General features: G+C 41.2%; 1 protein-coding gene across 16 annotated transcripts in view; it reads right to left on the bottom strand.

Moving 5' to 3' along the window:
* Positions 1-775: 775 nt before the first annotated feature.
* ARHGEF3 (Rho guanine nucleotide exchange factor 3) overlaps positions 776-18579 on the bottom strand; it is a 343125-nt gene continuing 325321 nt past the window's right edge. For 15 of the 16 annotated variants that reach the window (XM_021068992.2, XM_084988719.1, XM_084988712.1 and 12 more), the window contains 4 exons: positions 17108-17365; positions 10124-10294; positions 5295-5481; positions 776-2987 (listed from right to left, as the gene is read on the bottom strand). In XM_021068992.2, the coding sequence (XP_020924651.1) occupies positions 2635-2987; positions 5295-5481; positions 10124-10294; positions 17108-17365 (969 nt within the window). In that variant the 3' untranslated portion in view covers positions 776-2634. Of the gene's footprint in view, positions 3610-4978; positions 5482-10123; positions 10295-17107; positions 17366-18579 lie in introns of all 16 variants that reach the window. The other variant, XR_014823385.1, reaches the window with a different exon arrangement.

The following is an 18579-nucleotide window of genomic DNA, read 5'->3' on the forward strand; positions in this document are numbered from 1 at the left end:
CCTTCTCTTACTTAGCCTCAAGTTCATCAACAGTCACCTGCACTAGCAGTGAAAGTCACACTTTTCCGTAACAATCATGACGTCCTTTGGTACATGTACAGATTCAAGATGTAGTTGTTAAAAATGAATAAACAAATGAGTAGAGAATTTTTGAAAAAAGAGATCTTAGGAATGAGTTCTTCAAGAGCTTTGATAGATCAAATCAAAGCATTTATCTCAACCTGCATCCTATTTTTTTTTTTTCATTTTTAGCCACCCTGCAGCGTATGGAGTTCCCATGCCAGAGATCAGATCCAAGCCACAGTTTCGACCTGTGCCACAGCTGTGGCAATGCTGGGTCCTTTAACCCACTGTGCAGGGATTGAACCTATGTCCTGGTGCTGCAGAGACACTGCTGATCCCGATGTGCTACAGTGGGAACTCCTCACATCCTATTTTAAAGTGTGTATTTGGGGAGTTTCTGCTGTGGCGCAGAGGAAACAAATCTGACTAGGAACCATGAGGTTGTGGCTTTGATCCCTGGCCTTGTTCAGTGGGTTAAGGATCTGGCGTTGCCGTGAGCTGTGGTGTAGGCCGGCAGCTATAGCTCCAACTGGAACCCTTGCCTGGGAACCTCTGTATGCTGCAGGTGTGGCCTGTAAAAGCAAAAAATAAATAAATAAAAAAAACAAAAATAAAGTGTGTTTTTGGGTACAATCGAAAATTTCAGAAAGAATCTCCCAGGAAGATGGGTGAAGTTTGGTGTTTGTAGGGTAAATACTGTACACAAAGAAGATGGCATTTTAATGTAATTTATTTGAAATGCTTCCAGAAAAGTTTAAGGCCAGTATACAAAAACATTCATTTCATGAAAACATTCATTGACTTTCTTCCCATAGGCCAGCCCTTGACAGACTTTTCTCAACAGGCTGGCCAAAGTGGCTGATGGCTCCTGCAAAGAATGATTCATTCTTTTCCCCACCATCAAACAACCTTTCTCGGCTTTTCTCTGTTTCTATCTGCAGCAGGTTCATTCACTCGCCAAATCAATAACAACTGAAGAAACAAAGCAGTTTTAAATAAACTTGTAATAGAAAAAAAATCACCATGTTTAAAATCTATAAATACAGAAATAGGCTTTACAGGATAAAATTGACTACAACTTTTTTTTTTTGAAAAATAAGTAATATACCTTGTTTTTACATTGATAAATCTTGTCACACAGCTTCTTTGAATGTACATGACAGATGTACATAATAAAATGACAACATAGTATTTACTGCTTTCCTTTCTGTAAACTTGAATGACACAGAAGATTAAAAAAAAAAGCAAAACCTTTTTTTGGCAATAATTTAGAACCGTTTCTACTAGTGCTGGTGTGGGTACAATTTTGCACAAGTCATCTTTAATATTTACACTCGCAGGGAGCTTATCTGTGTATGTATTCAGTTACCTTTCTTCCAAGGTCTGTGACCCACCCTGCATTGTAAATCAAGGCTGGACAAAGAGGTTACAAGTTTGGCTAACTGATCCTAATTAATCATAGAGTTAATTAAGTTGGCCTCTGGAGAATGTAACTGTGATTCCGATCCCAGTACAGAGACAGAGACAGCAAACTGATGACCCAAAGGCAGAGCGGGAAAACCCAAGGCCTTTCCCAGAAGGACACTGGACTGTGCTTTTCTCTTTTAATGCTTCCCACATAAGGTCACGAAGGAGCACTTTTTCCAAATTCTTCTTACATGTTTCTATAAACAGAGTCACTGACTCGGCTGCAGTCTCTTGTCCTCATCTCTTCATTCACACTCTAAAGTATGAGTAGTCCCAGGCAGATGAAACGAAGCAAAGATTGGCCTTTTTGTTATCTTGCCAGGTTTCCTCAGGCCCTTTGATGAGTTTTCTTCTGATGTCTTAGGCTAGAAATGGCTCTGTAAGGCCAGCCAGCATCTATGGAAGAGACTTCCTGGTGCAATGCACATTTTAGTTCAAGCTTTAGTGCTGACAGCTGCTTTTGCGCTGGTCCTTTTAAGGTCAGACTCTATTTCATGTTCTAAGAGATGACTGCATCAAATTTGCATCAGATGAAATTGCAAGGTCAAGACAGTGCTTCTTCCTTTGCAAAATTAAGCCTTCAAAAGCCCCAGGGATGTTTTCATGCTTTTTGGTTGGATGACATTGAACCAATTTCACTTGAAACATTGATCTTTCCCAGTTCTCCTTCAAATGCCATCATGACACACAAGTGACTTCCTCATATCCTGTTTGCAAAGCCCTTTGCATTTCATTTCATGTCTTCAGCAACCCTGTAAGGAGCTAGAAAAATACTGAAGGACTCTTTCAGCAAACTACATGAAACAGTACTTTACAGAGGCTTTCTATTTTTAAAAATCCAGCAAGACAATGAAAAGTAACTTGTTCAAGTACTTCTCCAGCCATCCAGACACTTGGTAAATACAATACAGGGTAACAGTTGCCACAGATTCCAGCTTAGACAGATTGGCAGTTACAGTACAGGGACAAAAGTACAGATAGAAGAGAACTGGGTGAACATGGTCACACAAGTATTAAAAAGTGCTTCTCCAAATCGTTCCATGTGTGGAATGCAAATACTGTACAGGTAAGACACAGGGTACTTCCAAGAAGTACATGCTTCTGTCAGACATTGCTTTCAACATGCCTGCTGTTCCCACAGGAAGAGTCTGTCTGCTCCATGCGCTCACAGTCTAGGCTGACTTCACTCGTGTCCATACTACAATCTGATTCACTGTCTGACTGGTCCATCTGCTCAAGTTTTGTTTCTCCTTGTAGCTCCCTGCCCCTGGTGGCGGGATCTAGGAACGGTCCCTCAGAGTCAAGTACCCCAGCCTGGCCAGCAGCACACAAAACTGTCTCTTTGGCTTGACGAATACAGTTGAGCCACTGCTGTTTGTTGAAGGTGTCGTTGGCCTGCAGTGAGTGGGTCTGACTTTGGGATCCATTTTTGAAACTTACTCTGAAGAAGTTTTTAACTAGAAATGAAAAACACATTAAAAAAAAAAAAAAAAAAAGGTTAAGGGACAGGTATTTTTCCAAGCCAAAGGCAAGACATGCAGTGCCACGAACCCCCAGTACCCACAGCAGATATCACCAATTCATTACTAATTGTGTCCCACTGATCCAGGACATGGCTCGGCTCCACCCTGCAGCCTCCATCAATCAACAGGTATTGACACAGGTCTAGCAAATCAGCACAGAATGAAATCTTGTATTTTAGGGGACCCCAGAGAACTGGGTATCAATCTGGCTGCATATCAAAATCTCCTAAGAGTATGTTAAAAATGTAGATCCTGGGATCCTACCCTTAAAGATTTGGATTCCATACATCTGATGTGCACCTGATAATGTGTAATTTCAACTGCCCCAAGCTAGAGCTTTTTCAAGTTTAAGACGCTCTTTGTAACAGCCAACAGGCCCATGACCCTCCACAGTACCTGTACATTTAGTATCCAATGACTGAGAAGATATGTAAAGACACAGAACTCTTATAACGGGGTTTCATTTTAAAATGAAGTGAGGGAGTTCCTGTCGTGGCGCAGTGGTTAACGAATCCGACTAGGAACCATGAGGTTGCGGGTTCGGTCCCTGCCCTTGCTCAGTGGGTTAAGGATCCGGCGTTGCCGTGAGCTGTGGTGTAGGTTGCAGACACGGCTCGGATCCTGCGTTGCTGTGGCTCTGTCGTAGGCCGGTGGCTATAGCTCTGATTAGACCCTTAGCCCGGGAACCTCCATATGCTGCGGAAGCGGCCCAAAGAAATAGCAAAAAGACAAAAAAAAAAAAAAAAAAAAAATGAAGTGACATTTTCATAACCTCAAGAGGGGCTACCTGCCTTTAAAAACTGGTAGTGCATAGTATGGAAGACATGTGACTAAGTTTAATAACAACATTAATTGGCATTTAATGGGCCCCATGTGTCTACTTGCATGCAGTTCACAGAAGCATGTGAGTTCATTCAGTCCCCTGCACGATCCCTGTAGCCAATAGACTAGCTTCAGATAGATTCAGGCTCCACTCCTTGCTGTGGGGCAAATGCCTTAAGTCCTCTATGTCTCAGTTTCTTTCTTTGTAAAATGGGGAAAACAAAGAGAACCTACCTTAGATGGTTATTAAGAAGGATAAATGTGATAAAATATTTAAGTGCTTATACTTATGCCTGGCATATATAGTCAGCACTTGAGAAATTTAAGTACTATTCCACTAGGGTGGAGGGATTGGTGAGGAGGTAAGAGGCAGTATACATTAATTACTTTGACAATACAATGCTGATATTAACCCAAGAGGCTCAAATGCTACTTTCTCAAAGAAGACATCCCTGACCATTTCATCTTAAACAGACCTCCTACTGCTATCCCTTTCCATCTCCTTCCTGGGTTTTAGTTTTCATAACAGTACCTGGAATATTTAATTGCTACTCACCTATCTCCTGTGTTATAATGTAGGTTCCACAGGGCTTACAAGGAATTGAGCTGTTTGGTTCATCAGTGCTTGCAAGAGTGTTTGACACATAGAAAATACTTGGTGAACATTGCTATTTAAGTGTCTCTTGGTTAATTCCTTTGTTTATCAAGTCTCAAGTTAGAGAAGCCAGTTCAAGTAATTAGAGATAAACCCTCAACCCAGTTGCCCATAGTTGTGTCTCGTTAGAGGTAAGTTTGCCAGTTCAACTACAAAAATCCATGTTATGCAACTGTAGTCATATAGGGACTGTATGGTCCTAAGAATGTTTTTATCCAATGGAAGGAGTCAGAGAAAGGGAGCTTAAGGGGCACCAGTTATGTGCAGGCAGGTCAGCTCCAATGTCTTACTCTTTTTTTGCTTTTTAGGGCCACACCTGCAGCATATGGAGGTTCCCAGGCTAGGGGTCCAATTGGAGCTACAGCTGCCGGCCGACGCTGCACCCACAATGACATCAGATCTGAGCCGTGTCACAGCAACGGGGGATCCTTAACCCACTGAGCGAGGCCAGGGGTCAAACCGGCAACCTCGTGGTTCCTAGCCAGATCCATTTCCGCTGTGCCACAATGGGAACTCCTGCAATATCTTCTCAGTCCTTCTAACAACCCTATGAAGTAGGTAACGCATGTACCTCCCCACGCCACACTCTGCAGATGGGAAACTCAGGCTCACAGAGGTTGAATAAGGTTACACAAGTAATGAAACAAACTGGAAGGCCATTTGACTCCAAGGCCATGGCTCTTCCCTTTTCACCAGCCAGCCACTCCCTCCACACCACCACAACCAAAGATGTTCAACAGGTCAAAACAAACAGTCCCCCATACTTCTCTCATTGTTGCTGAATGCCCCTCGCAGGGAGCCGCCCAGCCGCACTTCTCCGTCCTGCAGGTCTTCCAGCAGGAGGTCCTTCACGGGGATAGGCTGTCGGTACAACTGGTAGCAGAGCTGTTCATTGTGGGTGACGGCTCGAGTGATCACAAGCACTTCTTGGAAGAGGAAAACATGCAGTTTCTGGAAGAAAAGAATCCACAGGATTCCCCTAAGCAATCATCTAGCAAATGGTTAATAATGGACCTGGATAAGAGGGTACCAGGTTCACACTGGCTTCTCAAGTTCTAGGCTCAAATTTACCTCCAGGAGAACAGAAGTTGGAGGTTGAAGGCATTTCTAGATGCATCCATTGCCTTTCCTATAGGAGTGCCTCCCTAGGGCCCCACTGAAGAAGACTTTTCTGCCTTAAGATACCTACAGCCATGTCTGCCGACTCCAGGGGCAATTTACAACCTGTGCAGACACATATAGCCTCCAGTATGTTCTTCTGGGCATATACAAAAAAAAAAAAAAAAAAGACAAACTCCACACAATGAAGGACATATTGAAGGAAAAAGAAGTTAGTGCTCACCTGGTTTTGGTTTACTGTACCCAAGATAACTCTAAAAGATCAAAATGAGTAATAGTCTATAAAGGATGAGACTAATATTAATCCTTATCAGAGCCTAATATTAATCCTTGCTCCCCAAATCCATAAAATACTTGTTTCTTCAACCACAGAGCTGATTATCAGCTTCATCCAGGCTTCCCAGCTCAGAACACTGCCCAGCCCAGAGGAAAGCAGTACATGTGGCTGCAGCCACAAAGAAGGATGATCAAAGAAGTTGTTCTTCTCGGGTAAGTTCATAAGAACCTCAGTGCTCTGAAGAGGTTGTGCTTAAAAGGCTGACAATTGATGTGTGTGCTGTGGGCAATAAGAGAATCTCAAAAATAAAGGCTTGTCTCAAACCACATCATGAAAGCAATTTTACTGGGTGGAGCAGGAGTAAATTGGCTCCATACAACTCCAAGTGCCAGACTCTTTCCACAGCTTGGAAATGTGGGAAGCTGAGGTGAGAAGATCCATGACCTTGCAGCTGGCTCTGGTTTTCCAGTGGAAATATTTGGGAATGTCAGCCCAGGGAAGTCAAAGAGAAGACCAGAAGAGTGAGGCTGGAAACTCACGTTAAAATCTTGATTTGGGGCCAGGGAAGTACACTCAGAATTATCAGTTTTAGGAGTTCCCGTCGTGGCGCAGTGGTTAACGAATCCGACTAGGAACCATGAGGTTGCGGGTTCGGTCCCTGCCCTTGCTCAGTGGGTTAAGGATCCGGCGTTGCCGTGAGCTGTGGTGTAGGTTGCAGACGCGGCTCGGATCCCGCGTTGCTGTGGCTCTGGCGTAGGCCGGTGGCTACAGCTCCGATTCGACCCCTAGCCTGGGAACCTCCATATGCCGCGGGAGCGGCCCAAGAAATGGCAAAAAGACAAAAAAAAAAAAAAAAAAAAGAATTATCAGTTTTCTATTTGGAAGAAAAGATACTGTGGGTCATCTAACCCCACGGACAGATAGATGGGGACACACACACACACACACACCAAAAACTGCAGAAACTAAAGCTCAACCAAATATTGGCTAGAAGAAACACAAATAATGATGGTTCTGTATTGGTGTGAATGGGTAAGGGGGAGGTTTGAAGATTGAAAAACAGAGTAAAGCACAAAATAATCAAGTTAAGGGCTTTTTTTTTTTTTTTTTTGGTGTGGGAGCTATGGTAGAGAGAACGTTAAAACTTTTCTTTGGCAAATTGGGACGGGAAGGGAAAGGAAGGGGTTAGTCATTGTTTCACATACTAAAAACAAAAAAGAGATTTTTATCCCATTACTACTTTAATCAATCTTCTAGCCAAGGTAGGAGGTTTGAACTCATCTTGTCTGGGCAACCTTTAAAAAATATCCTTTGGAGTTCTTGCTGTGGCACAGCGGAAATGAATCCGACTAGTAACCATGAGGTTGCAGGTTAGATCCTCAGAGGGTTAAGGATCTGGCATTGTGGTGAGCTGTGGTATAGGTCACAGACGTGGCTTTGATCCCGAGTTGCTGTGGCTGTATCATAGGCTGGCAGCTGTAGCTCTGATTCAGCCCCTAGCCTGAGAACATCCATATGCTGTGGGTGTGGCCCTGAAAAGCAAAATAAAATAAAATAAAATAAAATAAAATAAAATAAAATAAAATAAAATAAAATAAAAAAATCCCTTATTTTATGAATGTTCACTGAGAATTCCCCTTCTTAGTCACAGCTCCTTGTTGCCCTCAAATTATTGAGATTTTTTTTTTCTGACTCAGGGTTTTGTTCATAATGACTTTTACAATTCTACCAGGGGTAAAATGAACAAATAAAAACAAATCTCTCACCCCAAAAGAAATCTTTGTTCTCAAAATTCTATCTGCCTGCCACATGAACTAGAAAGAGTTCATCTTTAATGCCCTAGGCACAGCAAGCCAGAGAATCTCAGTCTTTGACTGATGGACAGAAAGGGAACAGGCACTCATTTCCTGGAGTAATGCATCTTCCTGATTATTTTTCAAGGGCTCCTGAGAAAGAATGTTGGAGGAGCCAGAGCATCAGACATTGTAAGTCCACTAGTGTTTTCCAAAATCAGCAAAAACCAGAATGGAGCTTTCTGGCAATCAGTAACTCCTTAGTCAAACAGAAACACTTCTTCAACCAGTGGCCTGAGACAGGTCTCATAACCTCTGTTGCAATAACAGCTGGTTAGATTTACAGCAGCATGGATAATGGGTGCTGCGACATGTACTCTATGATTTCAAACAACACTTTCAAGCCTGCTCATGAACGCCCCTGTTCAATCTAGGTCAAAAGGGCATCCTTTGAATCATCAAAGCTTTATTAAGAGCTTTTCAATCTAGTTTTGGCTTTCATTCTAAGGGTTGGCTAGATATTAGAGATGAAACACTAAAGAAGTAGAGACTGTCTTTCTCAATACTGAAATTCAAATATATAAAATAGAATATTATATACATTATACATAATATATTTAAATTATATACGTCTATATTACAGATTAGCATTAATTTCTATTGACTACATAAAGAAATAGCCTGGTGAATTGAACGAATTTTGAACTCTCATATAATTCAAATCCATTTTTCCTTCATGTAAGAATTTATTCATTCATTCACTCATTCATTCACCTAACATTACTGAGTGCCTTAGTATGTGCCAGGCCCCCATAAGAGTTGGGGATTGACAAGGCACGGTCTCTATGCTAAAAGAGCACAGTATAATTATAAGATGATTAAAAGCCACATGTAAAATGGTGATTTTCTACATTAGTCACTTAATTCACTATTCACTAAATAATATGACCAGTTTTTATAATTCAAAAAATTTAATGTTACGTTTCTTCTGATAATATTAATTAAAATCTAATTTTATAGTTATTGACTCTAATTATAAAAATTGGAATTGAATTTCACGTCTTAAAAAAAAAAAGAGCATAGTATAATGGAAGATACTGATGGAAAGATGCAGAATCGTAACACACTGTAGTAAGCCCTCCAGGGGAGATCTGTACAAGTTATTATGATAGAAGAAGAGGAATACTTTCTTTTTCTTTTCTTTTTTTTTGCTTTTTAGGGCAGCACCCATGGCATATGGAAGTTTCCAGGTTAGGGGTCAAATCAGAGCTACAGCTGCCAGCCTACGCCAAAGCTCCAGCCTGCGCCACAGCCATAGCAATATGGGATCCAAGCCACGTCTGCGACCTACACCATAGCTCACAGCAACGCCAGATCCTTAACCCACTGAGCAAGGCCAGGGATTGAACCCACATCCTCATGGATCCTAGTCGGATTTGTTAACCTCTGAGCCACGAAGGGAACTCTGAGCAATACTTTCAATATCTACTGAGGAATAAAAGCCAAGAAATTGAGTATCTACAGGACAGAGCTAGATATACAGCCAATGGTCTGTATATAAACAAAAAACTGGTCTCAAAATGTCAGTCTGTGCTTAGGTACCAATTCATAAAGAAGAAGCATTTCTCACGAAGCTAAATGAATTCAATTTAAGAGCTGTTTTTATGAGATCATATACTTGTAATATCTGATTAAAATTACCCATCATTTTCTAATGTCAAAGTGGGAGATGGTAACTGTTTTGTATTATTACTTTTTTTTTTTTTTTTTTTGGTTTTTTGTCCTTTTAGAAACATATGGAGGTTCCTAGGCTAGGAGTCTAATTGGAGCTGTTGCTGCCAGCCTACGTCAGAGCCACAGCAATGCCAGATCCGAGCCGTATCTTTGACCTACACCACAGCTCAGGGCAACGCTGGATCCTTAACCCACTGAGTGAGGCCAGGGATTGAACCTGCAACCTCATGGTTCCTAGTTGGATTATTCATTTCTGCTGCGCCACGACAGGAACTCCCTGTTTGTATTTTTAAAAAAATTTTTTAAACTTTTTTTTTTTGGTTGCGTTCAGAAAACTGCTTGTATTTGTTTTTGTTTGTTTGTTTTGTTTTTGAAGGTCATGACCAAACAGAGAAAAAGTCAGCAACTCTATGTTGGTTTTGAAAATTTTTCTGAGTATGTAGTGGTCATGAAATTTAAAAATATATATATATAATGTATACTTTATGAGTTATAGCTATCTAATATATAAATATATAAAAATTATATAAAAGACACTGAAAAAGCAATTTTTGTCTAAAGAATGTGACCCTGGATAGGGAAGGCATAGTAACAGGAGGCTCAACATCAAATGGATTAAGCATTTGGGCTGGAGGCTAGGATGAGACCACTGAAGGGAGTAACCACTCACCACACCCCGGTTATTCTTCAGTTCGCCGTGACAACACAGTACTCTTGAGCTGTCGATCAGGGAGTCTTTCTGGCCTTCTTCCAGGTAAAGAAGTCGCTCTTTATAATAGCGGCATTCAGATTCTCCAGTTTTGGTGTTGATTTCTGCCACGATTCCCTGAATGATGTTTATCTGTGAAAACAAAAAGAATGTATGATGTATGGAAAAAGTAAGCAAACCATCCACACTAACATGGCCAGGGGACTCAGCTTAGAAAGTCGCTATGATACACTTGAATCTAATTCTGAGATTCTGTTTTCTACGTTGCTGCTTGGGAAAAGGGGAAAAAATGCTTTTAATCTATCCATCTATACATCAAAACATATAGATAAATACAGTATACATATACAGAGATTTATATTACATATAAAACTAACATTGATGCATAATTTTATTTGAGAGGAAGAGATATAAAGTGCTACTTTTCTTTTTGTTTTTGTTTTTTTTTTCCTTTTCTAGAGCCACTTCCTGAGGCATATGGAGGTTCTCAGGCTAAGGGTCTAATCGGAGCTGTAGAACCCGGCCTACGCCAGAGCCATAGCAACTCAGGATCCGAGTCGCGGCTGCAACCTACACCATAGCTCACGGCAACGCCCGATCCTTAACCCACTGAGCAAGGCCAGGGATCGAACCTGCAATCTCATGGTTCCTAGTTGGATTCGTTAACCACTGCGCCACTACAGGAACTGCATAAAGTGCTACTTTCAATATGCGGAACTTAGAACCACTGAGCTTCATGGCGCACATCTCTTAAAACATGCTCACAATGCTGAAAATACAGGCATATAAAAAATGTGGCCAAGGAAAGAAAACAAAACAGAACATAATAGTCTAGAAAAGGGGAGTTCCTGTCTTGGCTCAGGGGTTAACAAATCTGACTAGGAACCGTGAGGTTGTGGGTTCGATCCCTGGCCTCACTCAGTGGGTTAAGGATCCGGCGTTGCCATGAGCTATGGTGTAGGTTGAAGATGCAGCTCGGACCCCGAGTTGCTGTGGCTGTGGTGTAGGCCAGCGGCTACAGCTCCGATTAGACCCCTAGCCTGGGAACCTCCATATGCTGTGGGTGTGGCCCTGGAAAAGACAAAAAAAAAAAAAAAAAAAAAAAGTCCAGAAAAGGGATTGTCCTTTAGGATTTGAAACCCCATTTCAAGGTCTCTCTATACACATTCAATCTAACCCACAATTAATATTTGCAAACTGAGTGTGAATAAATGGTTTGGTTATCTTTTTAGTCACAAACATAAATAAGTTACAAAGGTCAGAGAATTAGGAATGGAAAGGCATTAGGAGTAAGGGTGGGAACAATTGGTCTATATACACTCACCTCTATGCCTACAGTACATGTTAATAAGTTAGGGGTAGAGGGATTTCAAAGCAATGGTGGATACATTTTTGTTATTACAAAATGAAGCAAAACAAAACAACAAGAAGTTCCTGCTGTGGCACAGCAGAAACGAATCTGACTAGTATCCTTGAGGATGTGGGTTTAATCCCTGGCCTCACTCAGTGGGTTGGGGATCTGGCATTGCTGGAGCTGTGGTGTAGGCCTGCAGCTGTAGCTCCGATTCGACTCCTAGCCTGGGAACTTCCATACACTGAGGGTGCAGCCCCCACAAAAAGCAAAACAGAACAAAACAACAAGAATATAACACTGAGACATGGTCAGTGGACATTTATTCTGATGTAGTGTTGTTCTATCATATGAATAATACATTTAAAAGTTAGAAAATTCTAGAAAACAAAGGAGCAAGAAATTAGTTGAGTAAAAACCCAATGACATCAATTCAAGGCAAAGTAATGACTTCCTCAGCAGAGTTCTCTGTCCTCTAAAAGTGAAAAACCCAACAGTCCCATTTTTCTTGTGGTGGTACTAATGGAAAAGAACTTAACAGATAAGAAATGTTATCAATAAGGCCTCTTCTTGGTCACATTTACTTAAAGGAAAAATAAACCAGTCTCTGAAAAGCAAGGTTTTAAAAGAGGACTTTACTCAGTGCAAAGCTACTGGATCTTATGTTACAGTGGCAGTGAATTCTAAGATTGTTAAGTGGTTATTTTTCATTTGCCTTCTGCCCAAAGCAACTGGATAAAAACGTCTACCCAGTTATAACTTTGGCACTTGCACTCAAGTTTGATAGACTACCTTACGGCTTTGAGCTGAAGTCTGCTGACCACATCCTATGGAGAGATGCATATAATCTGTACACGTGTGTAGTTACTAAAAGTTTCAAAGATCATTTATTTTACTTTTCTCTGCTTCCTAAATTTGGAGCTAGCACTACTTTGATAATAATAATAATAAAACATTTTGCTTTTAAAAATACAGGCTCTTTATGTTACAAAAGAAAAATTTTTAGTCTTTGATGTCAATATTAAATACAAATCCTGTGAAATTAATCTGAGTTTCACTAACACAAAACATGTAATAAATAGATCAGTTTGGTATACAAATTTCCTCCTTGTTTCTTTTTTCCCCCTTTTGGTTTTTATTTATGTTTATTTTTAAAATTTTTTTAGGGCTGCACCCACGGTATAAGGAAATTCCTAGGCTAGGGGTCGAACTGGAGCTACAGCTGCTGGCCTGTACCATAGCCACAGCAACATCAGATCCGAGCCATGTCTGTGACCTACACCACAGCTCATGGCAATGCCGGATCCTTAACCCACTGAGTGAGGGCAGGGACTGAACTTGGTTCCTTATGGATGCTATCCAGGTTCTTTACTGCTGAGCCACCACAGGAACTCTCCATCTCTTGGTTTTTAAAGATAACTCATGATTTATTGTCATTTTCAAAAAAATAAAAAAGAAATTTCACAAAATATACTAAAGCTATGACTAAGCCTCCAAATTAATTCAATTAATGCTTGTTGAGTACCTATCTGCTTATTTTTAAAGACTTAGAATTAATTGCTGTGGCTCATCTTATCAGTTAACTATTTATTACTAGGTGTACCTCGGCAGCTGGAATTAACCAATACTTGAGTCAATTTTCTGAATTTCCTGCAAGTATCCACAAAACCAGGAGGAAAATATTCTGTAGGCATAAAGATGCATTCGTTTCCTAATTTAACTCGGCAACTGAACATCTGGCAAATCATATGAAGATTAATAAACTCAAACGCCACCGTGGTTCCTTAGGCAGCTATGACTACTCTCAAATGCTGCTTATTTCTCTGGTGTTTGAAAAAAATAAAAAGAAACAAAACAATGGAAACAATTAGTGTTATTCCATATTCTACGTCTATGTAAGAGTAACTGTGGGTCTGCCTTTACTTATTAAAAACAGTATTTAAAAAACAAACAAACAAACAAACAAAAAACCAGTATTTTGTATTTATATTCACCGGTTCCTGAGAAGAATTTACTTTGTAGAAGTATAGCGAGGAATAAAGTTGCATATAGCAAATTGCCAAAAGCAAATGATTGTGGTAGTTATGCATTTAAATTAAATTTATTGCTGCGTCTCTCATCTGGGTTCAAACTGAAGGGCAGGGGCTGGTAAAGGGAGATGATGAGAGATATCCATAACAGAACAGGGATTAAGCCCACACATGTTGGAATCATCCTCAAAGAGGAATCTGAAAGCCCTGTCTGCCTAGTCCCTTGTGTGGTAATATCATCTACTTATCGGCTCCTGATGTGGACCAGAATAGCAGCCTTCACTGCTTTGCATCAAAAGCAGGACTGTTCTTTCCATTGATTCCAGTGATATATATTTTTTAAAGGAATTGGAACAAGGGTGGGCAGAGGGAAGAGATTGGCTGCAGGATCATTTCCTGGCTGAAACAATCCTTAGAATTTAAAACATTTAATAGCCAGATCTCTGGCATATCTGAATATCCAAAGTCCAATTTTAAGAAGTTCTCTTTGGGGGGAACTCTCTATCAAAACACTTTTAAGAAATTCTAATACAGATGTGGAATTTATGCACTGCATTAAAAGCAAGACCTTTCTTCAGATCTAATCATAAGACTGAATGCTCGGTGTAGAAGCAACTTACTTAGAGTTCTCTTATTTTCCCCTTTCTTTGGTGGAAAATTTATTCAGGGGACATGTAATTCAAGTGACATTGGTACTGTGTATTATATGGTTATCAAACAGTCACAATGCACCCAAGAATATAGGGCTAAATATTTCTGCTCATCTACGGTAGAGCCATAAGGATTTTGAAAAGAAGGGGAAAAAATTGCTGTGCCTGTATTGTGTAAATGGGAACTTAGAAGATTTGCTTTGTAGAGTCTTCATTTTCCAGTGCATGGCATACCTACCATGCTTCGTGCATCTGTCTGAAGAACTAGGTGCAGATTCGGCTTTCGAAAATAGCATCACATTTTATGCATTAGGGAAATTGGTGCATCCTTTCAGATCACAAACAATCACATTCTAACCTGTTTTTAAATTTAAACTTTAGCTTGCTGGGTGTGTTTTTTAAAACAGAGCATTATTCTTTCATGTAGCATACTAAAAAGAAGAAAACTTAACTGTGAAACTCTGAGCAGGCTTGTGTGCTTTAAAAAGTAATTATTTAGACTAGCTTGAGCTCCCTGTTGTTCTCATTCCTACAGACCACACACTGGCTGGAATGAAATACGGATGGGAGGCAACCCTATTGCTTTTCCCAGTAATAAAAACAGACATGATGAAGTGAGATGGGTTTCATCCCTGATGCCTGTGTCCCCCATCGTGCTGGACTGGGAGCCTGGTCTGTGCTTGTTGGGCCTGCCAGACACATCAAACACCTCGTGAATCAGAATCAGGAAATAATCTTTCCTCATTCTCTATCCCGACACAGACAACTGGCCCAGCTCTGTACCAGTGAAGCTCCTCCACGGAGCCGGGTGGCCACACAGCTTTGGGCAGTTTCAAAGGCAACAGGGGCTTAAAAAAGCATCCGGGCTTTCAGTTCCAAGGTATAAGATGATAAAGAAGTGGAAAAGCCACAAGATTTGCAGTCTGCACTGAGAGGGTTCGGATATTACTTGCTGGCCCAGGACTTGGATAAGTTATTTAACCCCTGCCCCCACCCTCACCCAGCCTCACCTGGAAAAGGAAGATAGCTCTCACATGAACAGGTATCTCAGAGGTTATCATGATGATTAAATCAGATACATAACATATAGGGCAATTACATAAAGCTGATTTACTAGGTATTCAAATATGTCAGCGAGCACTACTATTTTTATTGCTGTTGTTGTTACTATTTATTATTAGGCCCCTCTCTGGGAAGATATAGGCAGTTTTCTCCCCATGCTCAAGGCTTCTGGTTTGCTAATAACTTATGCATATCCTCCTTTTGTTCTTGTCCTGGATCCAGACAGGGAATGAGCCCTCTGAATTGGTTTTTTAGCCTCCATCCCCAATGCTACCTCCCTGCGCAGGTTTCCATGACAGCACACCTGGACCACTGTAGTATCCTACCACTTGCTTCCCTGCCCTTAGTCTCCTCCATCCCATCTGACAGATGAAGAGTACCATGTCCAAGATTACATAGCGTGTCAGTGATGGAGCTGGGATTTGAACCTTGAATCCAAACTACTTAGAAAACAAAACAAAAACACAACAAAGGGAAAATGTCTCAAACTGATATTTAAAACTCTCTATAACCAATATGAACCACCAATCTCCGCCTCCTCTCCTGTTATTTCCTGAGTATAATCAATGCCACACAGACTGATCCATGGCATTCCCTGGCATGCCTGCCCTGTCATTTCTTCACACCTTTGATCAGGCCATTTGCTCCTCCTGGCCTGCCATCTCCATCTCCTGTGCCCTGCCCCACAGAGCACTCCAATCAGAATCAACCTCTCTGGGCAGAATGTTCATAGTTCGCCATATTCTCACGGTATGTACCCCATTTTTCCTGGTCTTCTCTTGCTGTTAGGGAAGAATCCATATTTCCCAAACCACCCAGCCCCATACTCAACAGTTGCTGGTGAGCGGGTTGGACTAGGCTCCACTCTGCAATGTGGGGCTGGTGAGAGCTGGGTCTTAAATGGGTGTTTGACTTCACAAATAGGCTTTGTGGCAAGGATGCCTTTTAGGCAACTTGCATTTGCTAACTAAACAAAGCTATTCATTTTCAAATCTCCACGGAGATCTTTTTTTTTTTTTTTTTTTTTTTTTTTTTTGTCTTTTTGCTATTTCTTGGGCCGCTCCCACGGCATATGGAGGTTCCCAGGCTAGGGGTCGAATCGGAGCTGTAGCTGCCAGCCTATGCCAGAGCCACAGCAACGCGGGATCCGAGCCGCGTCTGCGACCTACACCACAGCTCACGGCAACGCCGGATCGTTAACCCACTGAGCAAGGGCAGGGACCGAACCCGCAACCTCATGGTTCCTAGTCGGATTCGTTAACCACTGCACCACGACGGGAACTCCCTCCACGGAGATCTTAACCCTCAGTTAGCAACTGTAACAGATTACAGAGTCACCTATGCAGAATCAAGAAAATTTAGAATCAAAGGGACTTGAGAATGCATTTCATGTAAATACTGCATTTTATAGATTAGGAGTAGTATTTTAATGTTTTTTTTTTTTAATTTTTTTTTTCCTTTTGGCTTCTTAGGGCTGTACTTGTGGCATATGGAAGTTCCCAGGCTAGGGGTCAAATCAGAGCTACAGCTGCCAGCCTACACCACAGCCACAGCAATGTGGGATGTGAGCCATGTCTGTGACCTACACCACAGCTCACAGCAACACCAGATCCCTGACCCACTGAGCAAGGCCAGGGATTGAACCTGCATCCTCATGGTTCCTAGTCGGATTTGTTTCCACTGCACCACAACGGGAACTCCTGATTAGGAGTAGTATTAACTTGTAAAATCAAAACATGGTTGAAGGCAGAGCCAAGCCTGGAACCCAAGAATCCTGAGTCCCAGGTACCAAGGCCCCTTCATTCAGCCATTGGGGAAAATAACAAGGGAAGAGAGAAAAAAACAAACTCACAGCTTCTTCCAGGTGCTGCTGATCTGGATTATCATTCGGTGTGTGCCTCAAGATTTCTCGAAGAAGCAGAGGGTATTTCACCAGACGGCTTCTTGGAATATCAAGGAAATTCCAGAGATCTAGTTTGCGGCTAAAGGGGGATTCTAAACATCGCTGTAGGAAGTCTTGGACTCGGTGATCTTGTTTCTTGTGGTCCAGCAGAGCCTTGGCAGCTACTTGATTGCTGCAGTAGCTGTCATAGGAGCTAAGACAAGGGAGCTAAGAAAGAAACATTAAAAGACGGTTGGAACATTAAAATAATCGTGCTCTGAAGCTACATTATTCATTGGGTCTGAACAAAACTATAACTGGTCTCCAGGCCTGACCAATATTCCTTTATCTGCATGGCTGGAGGAGACAGACAGCGGAATCTTCAAAATGGCAGGCAATGGAGAGGTTTTTTTTTAAGCTCTGGCTTGACTGCACAAAGTTATTTTCTTAGTTGTATGTTTACTTTCTTGATTGATGAGATCCTAATAATTTGCTGCATTTCTGTCAATCTAAACTAGACATAAAAGAACTGAAATTACTATATATGCACATAGTTCAGAATTTTCCTAAACTAAAATTATTGCTTATGCAAACAGAATTGTCCTAAACTTTCAAAAGTACCTGGTGAGAGGAAAGCCTCCCCCCCCTTTTTTAAAATAGAGATTCTTTTGAATTTATTAATAAGAAACTAATCTTGAAAACTTAGTGCTACAAAAAGAAAGGAACCAGACCCCACAGCCCAGCCTTTAGCATGACCCAGGGCAAGCACCTCCACATTAGTTTTAAGGTACCTGATTCAAGGAGTTCCAAAGAACTCCAAGAAGTCAAAGCAAAAGTATAATTAGTAAAAAATTAGAGGCAAAAAGCATTTAGAAAAGACTTTTAAATTAGTTCTACAGACCAGAATGATTCTTGGCTATACCAAATGGTTAACATTACAATTCCATGCAAAGAACAACTCAAGCTTTAGAACACCTCAACTCCACTATCTTCCTTCCAGCCAAATACTAATTTCCCTGACATGCCCCATCAGTCAAATGGTACAAACATGGAGTCAGAGACTCAGGGAAAGAGCTGTTCATTCCTTCCTCACTTCTATGAGTGCCATCCAAGACTTAAGCATCCTAATGCATGGGCTCTCAGTTTCCAGAAAGTCACTGGAGGCAATAAAATGTAGCTAATGGCCCTGATGTGTTTCCCTTGGACGAGAAAGCCACATTTACCACTTGCTCAGCAGGGGGATTCAGTGCCAGACAGTGACAAGAGGGTCTTTCATCTCTGCATGCTCGGTACTATACATGGGCCTAGTGTATGGTACACATTCAGTGTCTGTATTCTGAATGAACAAACAAATGAATGTTTAATGGATTACCAGATTAGGTAATATTTGCCGGTTTATGAACATGGCTTAAATTGTAACAGCATCTGAATAATGGGTCAAA

Source organism: Sus scrofa, chromosome 13, assembly GCF_054392235.1.
Source record: "Sus scrofa isolate SSC_HxYL_T2T_F1_AM1 chromosome 13, Sscrofa_HxYL_maternal_Yorkshire_Landrace_v2.0, whole genome shotgun sequence".
Taxonomy (NCBI): domain Eukaryota; kingdom Metazoa; phylum Chordata; class Mammalia; order Artiodactyla; family Suidae; genus Sus; species Sus scrofa.